The 21,240-nt window shown below is 40.8% G+C and overlaps 1 protein-coding gene across 1 annotated transcript in view; it reads right to left on the bottom strand.

Annotated features, from left to right (window-relative positions):
- SEL1L3 (SEL1L family member 3) overlaps nt 1–21,240 on the bottom strand; it is a 56,146-nt gene that overhangs the window by 13,157 nt on the left and 21,749 nt on the right. Inside the window, exons 10-19 of the mRNA XM_077814609.1 lie at nt 20,787–20,966; nt 18,389–18,508; nt 17,610–17,750; nt 14,597–14,659; nt 10,805–10,981; nt 8,689–8,816; nt 6,765–6,848; nt 2,534–2,624; nt 2,344–2,428; nt 175–284 (exon numbers count right to left, since the gene is read on the bottom strand). Coding sequence (XP_077670735.1) covers nt 175–284; nt 2,344–2,428; nt 2,534–2,624; nt 6,765–6,848; nt 8,689–8,816; nt 10,805–10,981; nt 14,597–14,659; nt 17,610–17,750; nt 18,389–18,508; nt 20,787–20,966 — 1,179 coding nt within the window. The remainder of the gene's footprint in view (nt 1–174; nt 285–2,343; nt 2,429–2,533; nt 2,625–6,764; nt 6,849–8,688; nt 8,817–10,804; nt 10,982–14,596; nt 14,660–17,609; nt 17,751–18,388; nt 18,509–20,786; nt 20,967–21,240) is intronic.

Here is a 21,240-nt window from a genome sequence, read left to right as displayed (position 1 = left end):
TCCCACAGGCTAATTCTAGTTCATCTTAGTGTGAAAGAGCAAACTCGTGACACAGATCATACTTTAAAATAAATGATACATTTATACCAGTAGGTGTGTTTGCTGCATGTGTGTATCATGGTTTGTTCCTAGAAATGTTATTTCAAGAAGGTATTTTTATAACAGTGAAGATACCTGTGAATCTCCCTCTAATGCAGCTTGTGAATACATCTGCGCTGACAGCTCAAGGTCTTTAGAGTGGTTCTGGTAACCATAGTAATAGAAGTCTCCCATCTTCAAGTAAGCTGTGGAAGGTAACAGTAACAGGGCATTACAAAATATTTGTATAGAAAGAATTGAACTATTAATATATTTGAAGAATTTACTGAATTTTCCATTCAGAGCATTGTATTATGGATAATCATAGTTTCTCTCTGCTTAAGATTGTGACCTTCTTTCTATGCCAAGCCCATAGGGTCTCTAACCTCTGAAAAAAACCCATTTGGAATGAAATTTCTCATGGTTCTTCTTCTGTCAGGGAATAGTCTTAGGAGGACATTTCAGGTTAATCAGGCACGGCGTTTTGAAGAGACAAGTTTAATTAATAAATGGTTTTCCTGCTCTTGAAAAAATTTCTAAGAAGACTGTGCCGCGTAATCTCTACCACAAAACTAACAATAACCTCCAAAAACCCCAGACCTAGAAACCCTAGACCTTCAAATTGTTTTATTCATTCGGCTTCCTAAAGAGACCAGCTGTGAAATCCTGACTCCATTTAAGTCAAGGGATGTTTTGCAATTAATTTCAGAAATCTGATGAACTTTAGATGCTTCTCTGGCATAAGACTGTGCTCATGAAGTCTGTAAGTTCTGGGAGCCAAATCACAAGATGTTACAAGCTCCATTAGAAACCCCTGTGGTGTTCGTAAGTTCCAATGGGTGAATCACTCTGGACTGAGTTGGGTACAGGCACCACCAGTGTGGTACTGGATTCAAATACGTTATTGTTTTTCTGTTTCATTGAACAGCTTGCATTATTTTTATACGACACTTATAATAACAACAACAAAACATTGTTACAGAATGAAATCTACAATTGTATCAGTGTTTTTAAATACAGGGTAAAATTTTCTAAAGTATCTAATTGACCTAGGAGACTAAGCGTCACTGAAAGTCACAGATAGATTGATTGTAAGGCCAGAAGCAACCAATAGCTCATCTATTCTGAACTCCTGCATAACACAGGCCATAGAATTTCTCCCCGCTACCCTGTATTAGGCCCAATAACTTGTGTTTGACTAAAGCATAATTTCCAGAAAGGCATCCAGTCTTGATTTAAAGACCTCAAGAGATGAAGAATCCACCACCCTCCTAGGTAGTTTGTTCCAATGGTCAGTCACCCTCACTATTACAAATGTGTTCCTTATTTCTAATTTGAATTTGTCTGACTTTTAACTTCCAGCCATTGGTTCTTGTTATGCCTTTCTGGGCTAGATTAAAAAGCCCTTTAGTACCCACATATTCTCCCTGTGAAAATACTTACACACCATAATTAAGTCTTGATCTTCTTTTTGATAAGCTAAACAGACTAAGCTCTTTAAGTGTCTCACTGTAAAGCACTTTCATTTAAGGGCATTTTTTCCAGCACGCAAATCAGTGACTTAGTCACTTCTGAAAATAAGACTTAAGTCACTCAGGTGCTTTTAAAAATGTTATTCACTATCTTAAAAAAAGTAGGAAATTCTCTGACAAACTGCATTAAGATATAGGTAAGCCTGCCAAGAGATATACATTTCTACTACTGAAATTCCTGTTGAAACACTGCAGTTATAAAAGAAAAAGGTGTGAATGGCAGGAGTTTCTAATTTAAAGTTTCCTTTCTGAAAAGGCTTCTCTGCATATTTCTGGGGGACCAATCCTGGGTCCGGTGGTCCAAAAACCAAGGAAGGGCAAAGGTAGCTTACAGCCATTTTGCAGTCCCCACTCCTCCACACTCAGTTTGTGTCATGTGCAAAAAGCGAGACCCCCCCCCCATAATCCATCCCCTTTCTTTCCTTAATTTGCTCATTAGCATAAAAACTTCACACTGTATACACACTTTTACATTTTCATTGTAACCAACAATGAAAACTGAAATCCTATTAAGATCTGAATTAATAAAAAGTATAGGAGTACTTGTGGCACCTTAGAGACTAACCTATTTATTTGAGCATAAGCTTTCATGAGCTACAGCTCACTTCATCGAAAGCTTATGCTCAAATAAATTGGTTAGTCTCTAAGGTGCCACAAGTACTCCTTTTCTTTTTGCGAATACAGACTAACACAGCTGTTACTCTGAAACCAATAAAAAGTATGCTATACATACCAAATGAGGGAGCATTGATTTGAGATATGGAGAAATTATAGTATCGCCAAACACAATTAGTAGCTAAGTATCTTCTTGCTAGTTCCTGGAAAGAAAAAGAGTGGATCCATTTATATCACAGGAAAGTTATTAGTATTACAGTATCACTAATGATTTTAAAGGACCATGTATTATGAATAAATGTACTTACTGGTTTCTCTTCACAGATATGTGCTAAGTTTGTCTGTGACACTTCAGTCCCAGCCTCTGCTGCTAAAACATAATACAGCAGAGCTTCATGCCTAAAACAGAGGACAGAAATAAAAAAAAAAAACTGAAATCACCAGGATTTAGCTATAGTTAGAACTACCAAATAAATTCTGAAACATCCATTGGGCAAGCAGAATTTGTGAGCACAGTTTAGAAAGAAATGAATGGCTATTCCATGCAAGGGCTACATCTACTGGCCACATTTGGTATAACAGAAAAGAATTTGGTTTCGGGTGGTTTCAGCATCTTCTCTTCTGCTTTGAGGCAGAATCAGCTCCATGTAAGGTTCTACTCTTTTAAAGTGCACCTGAAAGAACGTTTGGTGTGTAAGGCTGGATTATGACACTTAAGTGAGATGGAGTGGCCTATTTCAAGATATAACCCTGAAACAAACAAACAAAAACACGTTTCAGAGTAACAGCCGTGTTAGTCTGTATTCGCAAAAAGAAAAGGAGTACTTGTGGCACCTTAGAGACTAACCAATTTATTTGAGCATAAGCTTTCGTGAGCTACAGCTCACTTCATCGGATGGCATCCGATGAAGTGAGCTGTAGCTCACGAAAGCTTATGCTCAAATAAATTGGTTAGTCTCTAAGGTGCCACAAACAAAAACACACCACACACATATACATCACCATCATCACAACATGGACCTAACATTACATTTCCCAAATTTCACTTCTGCTTGTATGCTCCATCTCTTTTTCCTACACTTTGTCTATCTAGCTTGTAAACTCTTTGGAACAGTGGTGTTTGTGTGTGCATGTACACATGAACAGCATCTAGCACAATGGCACCTCAGTCCTGGCTGTGGCTTCCAGGCACTATTGCAATACAACTAATAAAAGTCAACATCACATTTTCAGTAACTGGCAGTCTACTGGGGACTCTGATCCTGACGGCAGCTACTGTTTCCTCTTCTCCTTCACTCATGAAGGCCAAGCCCCACCCAAAAAATCACGACTGGCTTTTAAAAATGAGGGTGATTTTTGTTTGCTTTCTGGTTTTAGAGCCTCTAGGAGTCACATTTTCAAGCTGTTCTCTGCAAACATTAAGGCTAGAAACAGGTTTGTGGTCTTTTAAAAGAAAACAAAGTTTCTCATATAATTGCATGACTTCAGAGGCTTAAGCAAAGAGACCCAAAATAATAAAATAATAATAATTAATGTTTTTCATCAGCAGGTCTCAAAAGTGCTTTACAAAGGAGGTCAGTATCATTATTCCCATTTTACAGATGGCGAAACTGAGGCACAGAGGAAAAAGTGAGAGTTGGCAGCACTGTATACCAGCTGCCCCATGCAAATAAGCAGGCTTTGCTCCTGTTTTCCTGCTTATTTGCATGGGGCAGATTCCTAAAGTATCCTTTTTCAGTGAAGAGTCTAAAGCCCTGTAGAAACAGCTGGGACAAGGAGAGTCAGCACCAAATGACTAGTCAGCTCTCCGTGCTTGACCCGCAAGTATTTTGAGGATTACCGGTGGCCACCGGATCAGTTAGGGACCTCTAGTATATGCAAAACATTTTGGTCAGCAAAACAGTACTTTAAGATTGGGAACCAATGTGTCTAGCAGCAAACTGTAGCAAACTCCCTGACCTCTGCAGCAATGTCAATACTAAATTCTCCAACAAATTGAAATTTCCACCTCTGTGTGAGATATATGGAGACAAATTCAAAACCAGAGGTTTTTCATATGAGCTAAAGATCAGAACGATTAACACATCGAATAACGCAAAACTTCCATAACTAACACCAGTCTTTGCAAATGACTGTCTAAATATTCTGTGCTGTCTCAAATCTAAATGTATAGTGGTGGGAAATCAAGAGCCAGGTGGCCCACATGCAGAAACCAGCTTACAACTCCTAGCTTTTGAGGGACTGCAATTATAGCTTCCTATCCTCAGTTATCTGCACAGAACTCCAATTGATTTCAGTGGGAATGGCCTAGGGTAATTGAGGACAGAATTGGGTCAACAGGGCCTATTTCACACAGGCATCTTTTCTAGCACCCTGTAAAATAATGGGACTAAAATAGGGCATTATTTAAAATAAACGATTAGAGTTGATTAAAGGTTTGCACATGATAAAGTGCCACATAAAACTAAACGGAAGAGTGCTTCCAATTTGCAGAACACAGAGGTCAAGTTGTCTGATTTGCATGAACATGCATTAGGAATATAAACCCTCATATTTTAGGATATAAACCTTCTTCTAGGACTAACCACTGCTAGGGGCAGGATACTAGATAGCCACTGGCCTCATCCAGTATGACACGCCTTATGCTCTGGTGCCTGCATGCAGAAACTAAGATGCTTATGTCTGCAAATGAGCACTCATGCAAAAATGGACCACAAAAGTGGGCTGCATGGAGACTCCGTTGGCTGGCTTGTTGGACATTGTAACCTATTTAATTTTGGGGGGAACATAACCAAAGCTCTTCATAATGAAGAACACAGCTAAGGTAATAGCATGTGTTTCTATGTTTTGGAAGAAGCTTTGCTGTCAGTGTCAGCTTGTGCTACCAACGCCTGGGACAGAATAATGTGTAATACAATGTGCCTAGGATTAGAGATACCAAGGTCTACAGTGCCGTGCATGACAAGGACCATCTCAGCTCAGCAGTATGTGTTTGTCTTCCCTGCAGCCCACTGTAAGTTCTGGCTGCCTCCAGCCTTAGGTCTCTAGAGGAAATTTTAGACAAACTAAAAAAAAAAAAAAAAAAAGCGCTAACTGAAAAAACACACGATGAAGAGAGAATAAAATATGACAGTTTTGGCTGTTTGTTTTTTCCTAAGATTACTCTCACAAAGCCCTAGAAAGGCATCAGGGCAAAAGCAACTATTTTGCTGTCATTGTGCCGATGCAGCATAAACGTTGTTTCTCAGTTATTTACTTTCATAAACTCCAGAATGACCTCCCAAAATACCAGCTCATCACAGCTACATGAATATTTTGGAAAGAATGTGCCAGACAAATACACAGGGACTGATTAAAAAAGTATCTAATATGAAATCACAAAATTATACAACAGAAAGAAAGCAAAATTAAAAGAAAGCAAAATATTGTTTGGGGAGAAGGAGAGAATGTTAAGGTTAAATGCCACAGGAAGTGCCATAAAATCCACCTGGAAACCATTAGGGAAACACGTGGGCTGTTGACATAAGTTAAATATCATAGAGATTCCAGGAGACTTAGGTTCCTGAGTGGCTAAGTCACTTCTGATATTTTCAAAAGCAGCTAAGTATGTCTTGACTTTTTGATTCTGGGCTTTTTGTGACAGGCATTGCATTTTCCTGTGTCTTTACACTGCCTTGCGCAATGGCCCATGGGATCCCAATTCTGATTGCTTTACCCCTTTTAATATAATACTAATTTTTAATAACGTTTTGTGGGAACAGTTTTGACATCAATCTGTCTGTCTGCACGAGTATCTCCATTTATAGATCCATTTCACCTGATTCCAGCAGTGCTGTTGAATGCCTAGCCCAGTGTCTGATGGAGACTGGGTCATGGATGAGAACTAAGTGCCTGAAGCTCAATCCAGAAAAGATTGAGGTGATGCTGGTTGTTTGGGGAAAGCAGACAGATGATATGGCAAGGCTAATATCTGCCCCTTTGAAAGAGGGTGTTCACCCACCATTTGTGATGGTGTTTGAACAATTTGGGGGTTGTGTTGGATTGCCACCTGCTGTTGGATGATCACATAGCAGCAGTGATGAGGTTGGTGGTTTGCAATGTATGTCAAGGGTGCTTTGAATAAGTGCTCCTTGACTTAGAGTTTGTGTAAGACTGAAATACAAAATCAATTACATCAATTGCACCTACAATTTTTTTGCACACAAAAAAATTCTAAATAAATGAAGGAGGCCAGGTTTGAAAAAAAGCTACCCATAATTGTGCTTTGTCTACAGTTCAGTGAAAGACAACCTTTCTGTATGGTCCTGGTTTTGATGTGTTTCATTTCAGTTGTATTTATTCTCATGTCAAAGACTTCCTGGGTGAAATTCCAGCTTCATTAAAGTAAACAGAAGTTTCGCTATTGACTTCAAGGGGTCATAATTTCACCCTGGGTGTGTGTTGGGGAGATGTTGCATCGTTTTACCACAAAAGTTTATAAAAATAAATCACATACATAACAACCAATTAGTTTTCAGACACAGTGCAGATCAAACTTACCAGGACAATTCCAAATAGGCATTGAGAGCTTTTCTGATTACATGTCCCAAGTAGCCATTTTTTTCTGCAATATGTTTTGCCCAGCTGTAAAAGAAGAAACATGACAATAAATGAGCACACACATTTCACACATCATAGTCCAGTGCTATTCTCACTGGGGCCAATAGGACTTTTGTCACTGATTTAAGCAGGTGCAGGATCAGCCTCTTTGTCATTAAAGGCATACATTTCTATGATATATTTAGCCCCTGATGTGGTATTAACATTGAAATGTCCGAAGGTAATATTTTATTTCTGTAACATTTTACATGTAAATTTTGGTACAGCATCAAAACAAAACTCCAGGTCAAATTCAACATATGAAAAGGTGGCAATTTATACGCTGGTTATGAATGGGTCTCTATGTAGGTATAAGTGGCAAAGTAGCCTAACTTATACTAATTTATAGATTTTTAAGGTCAAAAGGGGCCATTAGATTACAGTGGTTCTCAACCTTTCCAGACTACTGTACCCCTTTGATGAGTCTGATTTGTCTTGCATACCCTCATTTAAAGACTACTTGCTTACAAAATCAGACAAAAATACAAATATTGCAGCATACTATTGCTGAAAAATAGTTTACTTTCTCATTTTTACCATATCATTATAAAATAAATCTATTGGAATAAAAATATTGTACTTACATTTCAGTGTATAGTATACACAGCAGTATAAACAAGTCATTGTCTGTATGTAATTTTAGTTTGTATTGACTTTGCTAGTGTGTTGTAAAACTAGGCAAATATCTAGATGGGTTGATGTACCCCCTGGAAGACCTCTGCATACCCCCAGGGATATACATACCCCAGGTTGAGAACCACTGCATTAGAACATCTAGTCTGACCTCCTGTATATCACAGGCCATAGAATTTCACCCAGTAATTCCTGCATCAAGACCACAGCTTCTGGTAGAACTAGTGCAGCGGTTCTCAAACTGTGGGTCTGGACCCCAAAGTGGGTCACAACCTCATTTTAATAGGGCCGCCAGGGCTGGCATTAGATTTGCTGGGGCCCAGGGCCAAAGCCCAAGCCCCAGTTCCCAGGGTCAAAACCCAAGCCAAAGCCCCTAAGCCTGAGGACTTCAGCCCTTGGTGGTAGGGCTCAGGGTTACAGGCCCCCAGCCTGGGGCTGAAGCTCTTGGGCTATGATTTTGGCCCCCACACCTGGAGTGGTGGGGCTTGGGCTTTGGCCCCCACACCCACAGTGGGCTCAGGCTTCAATCCCCTCTCCTAGAGTCATGTTGTAATTTTTGTTGTCAGAAAGGGGTTGTGGTGCAATGAAGTTTGAGAACCCCTGAACTAGTGCATATCTTTGCATGGAATTCCCATTAGTATCCTTGGAAGTTCCCTGCATAGATTAAGGACAGCATATGGTCCTATAGTTTTGCTGATAAAATTACTTTTTCTTTTTGGAGAAAACGATATATTTGTTCCAGGTGCTAAGAAACCACAAGGCCACTGTGGTATTGGAAAATGCAGGTCCCACCTCTTCTTACAAAGCTGTGAATTAGATATCCTTTGACAAACCAGTAGACGTGAATTTCGTGTGAATAGTTTCATCAACCAAAAGACCTTTTGGGATAACGGGCAGCAGTAACTTGATTTTCAGATATGCTAAGCACCTGCAGTTCTAGGAGGTAGCTGAAGGTGCTCAGCACCTCTGAAAACGAAGGCTTAACTATTTCCTAAACATTAAGATATGCAAACATTCAAGAGGAGCAAGTATTATTGCCATGGAACAGTTTCTCAAGAAGAAAGATGCATATTTTTAGATTGAGGAATCGAGAACCTGCTGTAATTGAAATGATTTTTTTCATGATTTGAATCATCACTGGTTTAAAAATGAGATTTTCCTTATTAAAAAAAAAAAGGGTTTCATTCCTTACATGACAGCTTTTTCTGGATCTCTAGCAAAGTTTTCCGTATTTCCTGTGATGTAATACAGAGAACATCGTATGGTCCCTTCTACGTGTCCACCTTGGGCAGCTTTATAGAAGTACTCAGCAGCTAGGGTCTGCAAAGAAACAAGATAAAAATGGCAACCTCCTGGGGAATTACTATTTCCCTATAATTGCTTCATTTAAAAAATAAATAGATAAATAAATAATGGCAGCCTGGCTAATGAAACCAGTCAGTTTAATCACTTTCTGTGCAGATGGGTGAAATCAGTTTCTTTCTTCTACCACCTTACCAGGTTAGGTTGGAAGTTCTTTAAAGCTGAAATTGTGGTAGCATTTTTATCAGGTAGGTGAATATATAAAATATACAACTGGCCTCTGGTGCCATATAGTGTGGCTTTGTTGACACTGACAAAAATGGGACCAGTAAGTCACTGTCAGTAATAGCAGCAGTGGAAGCTGGAGTGTAGAGAGAGGATACAGGCATTTTAACCTCCAGGCTATCTAACCCTACATTCACGGCTAGTGATAAAAACACTGCAGTCCTGACTACACTACAGCTTCCAGTGTTGCTACAACTGGTGGTGAATTAGGGGAGCTGTTTTTGCCAGTGTCACAGACTGCTGGAGCAAAGCTTTCTCTCTAGCATCTGAGAAATCATTTGCATGAATGACAAGAACAGAGGGTCCAGTCCTGGAGACTTTTACTGTGTGAGTAGTCCCAGTGCTTTCATGAACTACACACATGAGTATGGGCTCCAGGATCAGGTTCATAATTTCTCAAGCATATGAAGATAGTTTGTGTAAGGCAATACAGGCTCAGCAGGACAGGACAGAACTGCAGAAGGAAGGGGAACTGAGAGAGTATCCAGTTCTCATAATCAACAAGTTTTCTACAGTAATCATAGTAAAGCAACAGCAATCACAACTAAACAATTTCTTTAATCCAGGAACGTCTAACTAGCAACCTCTGCTGTAAAATGGAGACCCGGTATTTTTGTCAATGGTCCTGGACTCTGTAACTAGCTCCCTCATTTGATCCAACAGAGCCTGGTTTTATTAACTTTCAGAGCACACAGCAGCACATCTCTTTTCTCAGGCTTTTGGTGATGAAGGAATACAGGTCCATAGAGTGCTTTTGTAGGGGCTGTTATTAACTTGGAATTGTATTATTATGGGCAGGCCATTATTATGTAATTTTTGTCCCCAGGTAGGAGAAATATGCTTGCCACCATTTGCTGGGCAGCTCTTGCTGCTGTTTGCAGCATATATGCTCACTGTCTGAGGCACTAGACATGCTCTCGAATGCCTAGACCACATTTTCCAGCCTCCTTTGGCCTGAAGCATGAGGTTTGATAACTTTTATTTTCGCATTCTGAACTATAAATGTGATTGGTCATAAAATTATCAGTCAAAATAATGATATCCTCTGTTGGAAAAAGAACATTATTTTTTCTTGATATATATATAAAATTAAGGTCCTGTCTTAGGAAGACAAAAATAAAATATGTAGGTCTATGAGGGCTGCATTTAAATTGCAAATCAGACTTTGAAAGGGAAATTTAATTTAAAATCTGTCTTGAACTGTTTTTTTCCCCACAACAATAGCAGCTTCAATATGAGTGCAGTGCAACAGCTCAAAAGTTCTCCTGCAGATTCTGCAGCCCTTAATCACACTGGATAGTGCTCTGCTCCATGTAAAGTACCGTGGAATTCAATGGGGCTACTACTGAAGTAGAGAGCTATTCTACAGGAGTAATGATGGCAGAATCTGGCCCTCAAGAAGGTATAAAACAACTCCAAACTTGATTTTGTATGACATTTTTAATGGGACTTGTGTTTTACTCTTAAAGGGACAGTGGTACTCTTGAGGTAGAACTACACAGGTCAGAGGAATGCAAACACATCTTTAGCAGGCATGAAGCAGATTGTGATGCCATTATGCTAAGTAGTGCCTCGCTCCAGAAGCAGTGCCCCGACTTCAATGGGACTTCATACAGGAAAAGACTCGATTCACTGTGATGAAGGGTAGCAGAATCTTAAAGAATAAAGCCAATATTTGTAAACCAGACCCTTTAATAAGAAATCACACACTATTTACTTACTCGATTTCTGCCAGGCACTCCTGGGTAAATCCCATCTAAATGCAGGGCACCCAAGTTATAGGATGCATCTGAATTGCCCATTTCTTCAGCTTTCAACCAGTATTTTGCTGCTTTTACGTAGTCTCTTTTAAAATTATGGTAATACCATCCCAAACCATTCATTGCCTGATGTAATCCCTGTGGGTAAAGAAAAAAAAATGTCCTCAACCACTCAGGTTCAGCTGTGCTTTGCGACATCTTCTGATGCCAACTTATTGTCTAGTGTCAGGAGTTCTAGAAAGTTAATCTTTGTAGCTCTTTGGAGCATGTTATCTAGACAGTGTTCTACCAAGCTGTAACCAAGAGGTTTGTGACTGCTGGAATCGTTAGGGTCCCCTTATTTTTCTCTGCTTTTTTTCTCTAAGGCCCTGTGTTCAATGAACCTCCAACGATGGGGATTCAACAACCTCCTGTGGAAATCTGTTTAACTTTGGAAGCTTAACTACTTTCCTAGTTAAAAAGTTTTTCCTAACCTAAGGGCATGGCTACACATGCAGATGTAGAGCGCTTTGAGTTAAACCAGCCTTCGTAGAGCGCAGTAGGGAAAGCGCTGCAATCTGTCCACACTGACAGCTACAAGTGCACTGGCGTAGCCACATGAGCAGCTCTTGCAACAGCCACAGAGAGCAGTGCATTGTGGTAGCTATCCCAGCATACAAGTGGCTGCAACATGCTTTTCAAATGGGGGGGGGGTGGAGTGTGACAGGGAATGTGTTGGGTGTATGTGGGGGGAGACAGAGTAGGTTTAAGGGGGGGCTGAGAGCATGTCAGCATGCTGTCTTGTAAGTTCAGACAGCAGCACGCCCCCCCCCCCCAGCATTCCACAGTAATGGTTGCTTTGTCTCGGAAAAGATAAGCAGCTGGCTGTCAGAAACAGAGCTTTCAAAGGGCATATCTGCATTCCTACAGCAAGTACAAAACAATGAGAAGAGTGGCCACTTGACTTAAGGGGGTTATGGGACATTTCCAGAGGCTGATCAGAGCGCAGTAATGCAACACCTCATTCACACTGACGCTCAGGCATTTCAGCCAAGGCGCACAAGCGTTAATCATCTCTCTGAGGTAGAGCACCAGGAGCGCTGTAGCTGTGGAGTCAGAGCACACTACGTGCCTTGCCAGCGTGGACAGATAGTGAGCTAGGGTGTCCGGGGCTGCTTTAATGCACTCTAACTCGCAAGTGTAGCCATCCCTTAATCTCCTTTGCTGCAGATTAAGCCCATTACTTCTTGTCCTACCTTCAGTGGACATGGAGAAGAATTGATCACCATTCTTGATCACCATCACCATCACCATTGATCACCATCACCATCCTCTTCATAATAGCCCTCAACATAGTTGAAGACTGCTATCAGTCTTCATCCTTCTTTTCTCAAGACTAAACATACCCAGTTTTTTTCACCTTTCCTCATAGGTCAGGTTTTCTAAACCTTTATCATTTTTATTGATCTCCTCTGGACCTTCTCCAGTGTGACCCCATCTTTCCTAAAGTGTGGTGCCCACAATTGGACACAGTACTCCAGCTGAGTACAATGACCTCCCGTGTCTTACATATGACACTCTTGTTAGTACACCCAGAATGATATTAGCCTTTTTTGCAGCTGCACCACATTGTTGACTCATATTAAATTTGTGATCCACTATAACCCTCAGATCCTTTCCAGTAGTACTACTATCTAGACAGTTATTTCCCATTTTATAGTTGTCCATTTTATTTTTCCTTCCTAAGTGAAGGAATTTGCATTTCCCAACTTTGCATTTGCCTTTATTGAATTTCATCTTATTGATTTCAGACAAACTCTCTAATTTGTCCAGGTCATTTTGAGTTCTAATCCTGTCCTCCAAAGTGCATGCAACCCCTCTCAGCTTGGTGTCATCTGCAAATTTTATAAGCGTACTCTCCACTTCATTATCCAAGGAATTAATGAAAATACTGAATAGTACCAGACCCGGGACAGACCACTATGGAGCCCCGCTAGATATGTCCCCCCATTAGATAGCAAACCATTGACAACTGCTCTTTGAGTATGGTCTTTCAAACAGTTGTGCACCCATTTTACAGTGATTTCATCTAGACATTTCCCTAGTTTGTGAATGTCGTGTGGGACTGTGCCAAAAGCCTTACTAAAATCAAGATATATCACATCTAATGCTTCCTCACTATCCACTAAGTCAGTAACCTTGTCAAAGAAGGAAATTAGGTTGATTTGGCATGATTTGTTCTTGACAAATCCGTTCTGGCTATTCCTTAAAACCTTATTATCCTCCAGGCCCTTTCAAATTAGTTGTTTAATAATTTGTTCCACTATCTTTCGGGTATCAAGATTAGGTTGACTGGTCTATAATTCCCTGGGTCCTCTTTGTTCCCCTTTTTAAAGATAGGTACTATGTTTGCCCTTCTCCAGTCTCCTGGGACCTCACCCATTCACCAGCAGTGATAATCAAGATAATTGATAATGATTCTCGGATTGCTTCAGCTAGTTCCTTAAGTACGCTAGGATGAATTTAATCAGGCCCTGCAGACTTGAATATGTCTATATATTCTTTAACCTGTTCTTTTGATATTCTGGCTTGCATTCCTTACATTTGCTCTGAAAATAAATGGGAGGCCATTAATATGGAACTTCAATATGCTGTTTTTACAGAGTAGAGACAGTCGGCCAGTGCCATACAGATCAGTTTTAGGAAACACCGTGTATGCCTCCCACAGTGGAGTGGTTTGAGTGGTTTGAATAGTCATGGTTTTCAAGATATAAATTTACCAGAGGCCTGGGCAATATAAATAAGGACATAAATATATATGAAGATGTGGAAATCACTAAGGGCCAGATCATGGCATGATTGTGGCCAGATCGTGGCTGCACATGGCCATTATGCCCCCATGTGAGTTCCCTGGTCCAGTCACAGAGGAATATGTAACCTCTGCACACCCACTACTTCCCCCTGAGATGAGATGCGGAAGGGCAGGGAGAGGGTGGAGTCTGGTCTCAGCTGCTCAGCACTCCAGCTAGTGGAGTTGAGCTGGTGCAGGAGGTAATGATCTGCAGATGGCAAGAGACGGTAACAGCTTACTACCCACCAGATGTAATGGGTAAGAGGGAATGAATCCTGACTTTGAGTTACCATTTAGTCCTGGTGCAGCTACCCACCACCAATTACACAGAGCACATTGCAAAAGCACAGTCTGGCTCTCAACCCTTCTTTATTCTTCTCCTTTATACTGTATTACTATGAAGTTTGTTGGCCTGATTTTTCAAAGGTGATGATCACCCCTATCTCCCATCGCCCTCAGTGAGATTAGTGGGCACATAACATCTCCAAACATCAGACCAGGTGGGGATTTCTGTTTGACAATTTAACATGAAACTCGGTCTAGAAATACAAGCACAGGAACTGGATGTAAGAACACCTGAGTTCTAATCCTACAGCAGCCACTAACTCCTTGTGTGACCTTGTATAAGTCACTAGGAGGAAAAATCAGCTTTTGTGTATGCAGGCACAATTCTGTTTACTTCAGTGGAGTTGCACCTGCTTACTCCAGAGCTCAATTAGATTTTGTGGGATTCAGTTTCTCCATTCAAGATAATAATGCTTTCCTAATTTATGATCAGGATGTTGGAAGGACTGATTAATGTTCATACAGCATTAGGGTGATGTAAAGTGCCACATAATCATTATAAATTATAATCATATCAGTAATAATACATCTTACTTAGATAGCACAGCAATAAATATTTACTATTATGAATATTTTACCTTGGATGCTGCTTTTTTCATCAGTTCTAAAGCAAGTCTTGTGTTCTTTTTCACACCATGACCCTAAGTAACAAACATAATAAAATAAGTACATATAAGCAACCACTATTTTGAAACACATAATACATGCTAATGAACATTCCTAGCTAATAATTTTAAAAGCAAATTTAAAATTTTTGGATATTATAGTTATTTTTTAATCTTAATATGTTAAAATGGGGGCTGGGTAGCAAAGCTGTGTGGCTCTGTAGGGCTCATTCACATTTAATATCCTAGTTTAACCTAATCTTAATTGAGCCTCGGAAAATTCCATTTTTCCAATTAACCTGGGTGAGTAACTTTTCTGATGGGCAAGTGAAATACCTTTTCCCCCCCCATTACTGTCAGTTACTTTGGAAAAAAGAATAGTGAATAGCTTTTGTGCTTGGGCTGGTGAATTTTCATCACAATTTTGCCTGGGTGTCTTAATCTAATAGATCTGAACACATACTGAAATAATTTTAGTAATTGGAAAAATTCTGTAAGCGGAATCTCCTTGAAACCTACTTCTTCTAACGGGGCTCTCACTGCTAATTCTCTGTTGCTATAAACCACATTCCCTCACAAACTTTCTTAAAATGTAACCAACATGAAATTCAAACTGCAACCAGCTTCTGTCTTGTGCTCACTATGGATATCCACGCACTGAAGGCTGCTTCTTCCTCTTTTCCTCTGCAGTCTACTGTACCTGAACCCTTTCATATTTGTTGCCGTATTGTTTTGTTCGTTCTGTAATTTTAGGCTCTGTGATGGGGTACACAAACATGACACTGGCCAGGAAAGGGTTAACAAGCTGCTTGTAGACTCAGCCAGCTTTGCCTTGCTACACAGGCAATCAGGCTGGGAGGAAGGGGTTAAAAGGAGAAAGCCCAGCTCAATTGGTTGTTGACTGGGAAGGAGAGTAGGCTTCCAGCTCTCAGTCTGTAAACGAGGCCTGGCTGGGACAAGGAAGTTAGGGTTGTCAGGTGTCTGGTTTTCGACCTGAAAGTCCAGTCAAAAAGGGAACCTGGCAGTGTCCGGTTAGCAGGCTCTCCCTTCCCTGCCTCACTCATCCCCCCGGCTCTCCCTTCCCTGCCCCAATCATGCCCCCATCCCCGGAGCGCAGCTCTCCCTTCCCTGCCCCACTCATCCCCACCACCCCCGGAGCACATTTGCATCCGATGAAGTGAGCTGTAGCTCACAAAAGCTTATGCTCAGATAAATTTGTTAGTCTCTAAGGTCCCACAGGTACTCCTTTTCTTTTTGCGAATACAGACTAACACAGCTGCTACTCTGAAACCTGTTAACTCTTGGTAAGTAACTCCCATCCAGATCTTGCTGACACACAAACTGTCATTGGAATAACTAAGATGGTTTTCGCAAAAAGAAAAGGAGTACTTGTGGCACCTTAGAGACTAACCAATTTATTTGAGCATAAGCTTTCGTGAGCTACAGCTCACTTCATCGGATGTATTCAGTGGAAAATACAGTGGGGAGATTTATATACACAGAGAACATGAAACAATGGGTGTTATCATACACACTGTAAGGAGAATGATCACTTAAGATGAGCTAACACCAGCAGGAGAGTGGGGGGGGGGGGAGGGAAGAAAACCTTTTGTAGTGATAATGAAGATGGGCCATTTCCAGCAGTTGACAAGAACGGCTGAGGAAGGGGGGGGGGGGGGGAATAAACATGAGGAAACAGTTTTACTTTATGTAATGACCCATCCACTCCCAGTCTCTAAGAGTGGATGGGTCATTACACAAAGTAAAACTATTTCCCCATGTTTATTCCCCCCCCCCCCCCCCCGGTGTTCCTCAGACATTCTTGTCAACTGCTGGAAATGGCCCACCTTGATTATCACTACAAAAGCCCCCCCCCAAACCCCCCCGCTCTCCTGCTGGTGTTAGCTCATCTTAAGTGATCACTCTCCTTACAGTGTGTATGATAACACCCATTGTTTCATGTTCTCTGTGTATATAAATCTCCCCACTGTATTTTCCACTGAATGCATCCGATGAAGTGAGCTGCAGCTCACGAAAGCTTATGCTCAAATAAATTGGTTAGTCTCTAAGGTGCCACAAGTACTCCTTTTCTTTTTGCGAATACAGACTAATATGGCTGTTACTCTGAAACCTCAGATGGTTTTAATTCACTCCTTTTGTTATTTCAGTGCAAGTCTGGGTGTGGGCTTCATAGTGTCCTTTTTCAATTTAGCTCAAGTTGGTAAAAAGTGGAGTTATTTAGGTGGCGTAAAATGGTGTATCTAAGGCTATGTCTACACAACAGACCTTACAGTGGCACAGCTGCAGTGGTACAGCTGTGCCACTGTAAGGTCTCCCATGTAGCCACTCTACACCGGCGGGAGAGAGCTCTCCCACTGGCATAATTAAACCACCCCCAACAAGCAATGGTAGCTATTTCAGAGGAGAGCATCTCTTGCCAGCATAGCATTGTCCACACCGGTGCTTTTGTTGGTGAAACTTATGTTGGGTAGGGGTGTGTGGTTTTTTTCACACCCCGGGCTGAGAAATGTGATAGGTAGACATAGTCTCACAGTACATCTACACAGCAAATCCCCCCTCCACCAAGGCAGCAAGTCTCAGAGCCCAGGTCAACTGACTTGGGCTCACACTACAGGGCTAAAAATAGCAATGTTGCCATTCAGGTGTGGAGTGGAGCCTGGGCTCTGAAACCTGGCAATGGGGGAGTATCTCGGTCCCCAGGTTCCAGCACCTGCCTGAACTTGTACATTGCTATTTTTAGCCCTGCAGCATGAGCCTGAGTCAGTTGACCTGGACTCTGAGATTTGCTGTCATGGGTCTGTTTTGCTGTGTAGACATACCCTAAGAGCATTATGATGATCACATAATATGTCACTGTAGAAAATGCACAAAGTTCTCTCCATTATCTAAATTCTGAAGCATCTACACCCAAAAGGAAACTACTCTACAAGTCTGAAATGAACTGAGAATTGGAAGCATGTCTTACCTTGAATAAAACAATGGCATAATCATATATTAATATTGGATCTTCAGTTTCCAGTGCACCCTTTGAGTACCACTCTATTGCTGCTTCCGGATTTTTTGCCACCCCTTGCTGGCCCCAGAACAGCATCTGTGCCAATCGTTGCTAAAAACAAAACACAACTATCATAATAATAAATCTTAAATTTAAACTGTAATTGGAGTTACAGGGATGGATTATTTTCACAGATTTACACTGGTGATAAATGTGTCAAGAAGGCAGTTAAGTGTGCTAAGCATTCTGAAAACAGGTTGCCTTATGTAATTTTCAGAGAGGGCTTCCTATTAGTAACGTTTACAGATAACGGACCGAGTTCAGATCTGGCATATGTAGATGCAACTACCATGAGAGTCTCTGGATTGAATTCAGTGGTGAATAAATAGTGATATAAGTGCACGGGAAAATGTGTGCAGATGGCTCAGTAGAGCAACTTGCATGGAGCTGGCATTCTGCAGTTGTACAAAACAAGAGTCAAATACACACCAAGGGAATTGAAAGGACAGTTATAGCAAGTAAAGCAATGAGCACGTAAGATGAAGTCCCCTTATGTGCCCTTCTCTTTGCCTTACGTCATCTTTTTAGTGGTTTTCACACTCAGGTTGAAGCACTGGAAAAGTTTAAAGATCAGACAAGAAATAAGTTTGAGGGAGCAACATGACAGCACTACCAGCGATTTTATGGTTTAGTCCGAACTGTATGAACAAGCAAAATGATGAAACGATGTGCTATGATATAGACTATACCTGTGCAGCTGCATTTCCTCTTGTTGCTTCATATTTTAACCACATAAAGACATCACCATTTTCTTTAGTTTGGGCTTTTAATAGTTCATCATCCCTCAGCCTTATAGTTTCTACAAATGCCTGAAAAGAGGGTGAACAGAGAAAACATTAAACAGCATATTAATCAACCTGCCCACCTAAATGAAAACGTTAGATGTTTCCTGATATCTTGAACAATTCCTTCTCTATTCTGGGCTTTCAAAGTTCTGTTATTTTCTTCACTGGTCAATTTATTAATCCTGAAACCATTAGCTCATTGTCATTTCCTTTCATTCACTCAGGCCCTCCTATTCTCTGACAGGTCTGTCTGACAGAATGGAACAAACAGAGACCCTGACTACCCTAGATTTATTTTTCTAAAGCTCCCCACCATTGGTACCATTCAGTGCAGCTCCATTAGTGGTAACAAATGTAACAAGTGGTAACAAAGCGGCAGCTGGCACCTTAACCACCATGTTGTCTACACCAGCGGTTCTCAACCAGGATGGGACCCCCTCGGGGGGGCCGCAAGCAGGTTTCAGGAGGTTTCCGCCAAAATAAACTAGAGAGCAGGGCCAGTGTTAGACTCACTGGGGCTCAGGGCAGAAAGTTGAAGCCTGAGCTCTGCTTCCTGGGACTTAAGCTGAAGTCTGAGCAACTTAACTTCGCAGGGCCCCCGGTGGTGTGGGGCCCGGAGCAATTGCCCTGTTTGCTACCCCTTGATGCTGGACCTGGCTTTTAATCTACTGCATATGCAGAAGTACAGTTGTTGTGGCGCAGGTGGGCCATGGAATTTTTATAGTATGTTAGGGGGGTGGGGCTCAGGAAGAAAAGGGTTGAGAACCCCTGGTTTAGATCTCCAGTGAGCAGACTGAGATGACAAGGTGGTAAAAGCACTGGCAGCTAGTCTCTGTTAAAGCTCCCACCTTTGGTAGTACTGGGGGTTGTAAAGATGGGATAGTTTGGAAGTAAAAGATAGTTTAGACAGCTGCAGACTCACCAGGCATCAACTATTATTCACTGCCACACCAATATGGGACCATGGAGTGGGGAAGGGTGTGATAAGAGGAGGAGAATGATCAAAGCAGAAGAGAAAGGAAAAGGAATATTTGAGGGAGAAAACAAGAACATGACTGGAGAAATTGCTTGGCACATTTTTTAAGAGAAAGCGGATCTATAAAAATGGGTCTTATTTAAGATCTGGAACTTGCAACTTCCACACTCCATCACGTAATGGAACAGCTGGGAGAAACCTATGCCAAGCAGAGATTTCTTATAGCCTGGAAATGGTGAAAATCCAGAGACCCCATGAAGTCCAACAAAGTGAGAGATTGCTATTGCCAATATAATTAATGTAGGAGGCACTCAGATATGACAGCAATAGGTGACAGCACAAAAGCATAAAGCCTAGTCTACACTAAAAGGTTTACTGGTGTAGCTATATGGACAAAACTCTCCTAGGATAGACCCAGTTTATACTGGCAAGTAAGTGCTTTTACTGATATAGCTTATACCAGTTCCCTGAACAAAATAAGCTATACCGCCAAAAGCATTCCTTTGCCAATATAACTGTACCTACCCTATGGTTTTGCTAGTATAGTTATGTTGCAAAAAAAAAAAATTAAATAAAAAAAAATCACATCTTAACTGACATTGGTATGCTTGCATAAGTTTCTAATGTGGACTTGGCCTATGATAAGTAATTAAAAATCAATTTGCAGTCTGTATGTTTTGATTTTGCAATGTTCAAAATCCCTCAGTTATCCTTCCTTTTGTGATAAGTCTCAGTCCTAAGCAGACAATGTTGTCCAAGTGTTTTTTCAGGCCAAGATCCTAGCACTCATTTAAGGTTGTTAAATATTTTTTCATCTAAAACTATATTGTTTCCTATTCACAAGCCATTTCTGAAATAAGTTTACTTGGGTTTTCATACAGATATTAAACACAACTAAACATTTTACATTTGATTATGGAACAGACATAGATACGGAGAGTACAGGTGGCCTTTTTCCTGAATTTAATAAAGTCTGGGTATTAAAGAACAAAAAGAAGAACAGATACTTAACAGTCCTTAATATAGATTGATATGATCTAGTGAACTAAGCATGAGGCTATGAACGAGGTACACCAGACTTCTTTCCCAGCTCTGACACTGACTTCGTATGGTCGCAGTCAAAACAGTTAAACTCTCTGTGACTTAGTTTTCCCCACCTGTGAAATGGGGTAATAATACTTACTGTTTCATGAGGTGTTGTGATTATTAGGTAAGGTAATGTTTGTAAAGTACTTTGAAGATACAAAGCTCTGTATATATAAGTATTAATGTATTATAAACTGCTATCATGGCAAATAAATTCAAATACACCTATAACTCTTTTACCTGATCTCCTTTAGTAGCATGTTGATCAAGAGATGTCTTTAGTGCAATATTGTTGTAATAAGCATATGATAACTCCAAATCTAGTGGATAATTGTTAATGCCTTGGTAATGTTTATACCCAAGATTCATCACAGCAAGTCTCTCACTCCTCTGAGCACCAACCAAACTGTATAACAGCCCCTGGGAAAAATCAACAAACATAAACAATTAATTGGACCGCTAACAAGTTTGCCTACTATAAACCATTTTGGTGCTGTCTCACAGACTTCACAGAATGAGCAACGTGCATCTGCAGTACTGGCTGATACACCAACTATATCAGGTGAAACACCTGAACAACAAAGTGGTTAGGATTTCTTTTATAAAGAAAGGTATAAAAGAAACCCTATGACACTTCTACTGAACACACACGATGAGCATTACTGCCTATCATCTTGTTACCACTAGATAACCT

This window comes from Eretmochelys imbricata, chromosome 4 (genome assembly GCF_965152235.1).
Source record: "Eretmochelys imbricata isolate rEreImb1 chromosome 4, rEreImb1.hap1, whole genome shotgun sequence".
Lineage (NCBI taxonomy): Eukaryota > Metazoa > Chordata > Testudines > Cheloniidae > Eretmochelys > Eretmochelys imbricata.
This window is presented reverse-complemented; position numbering and strand designations above follow the sequence as displayed.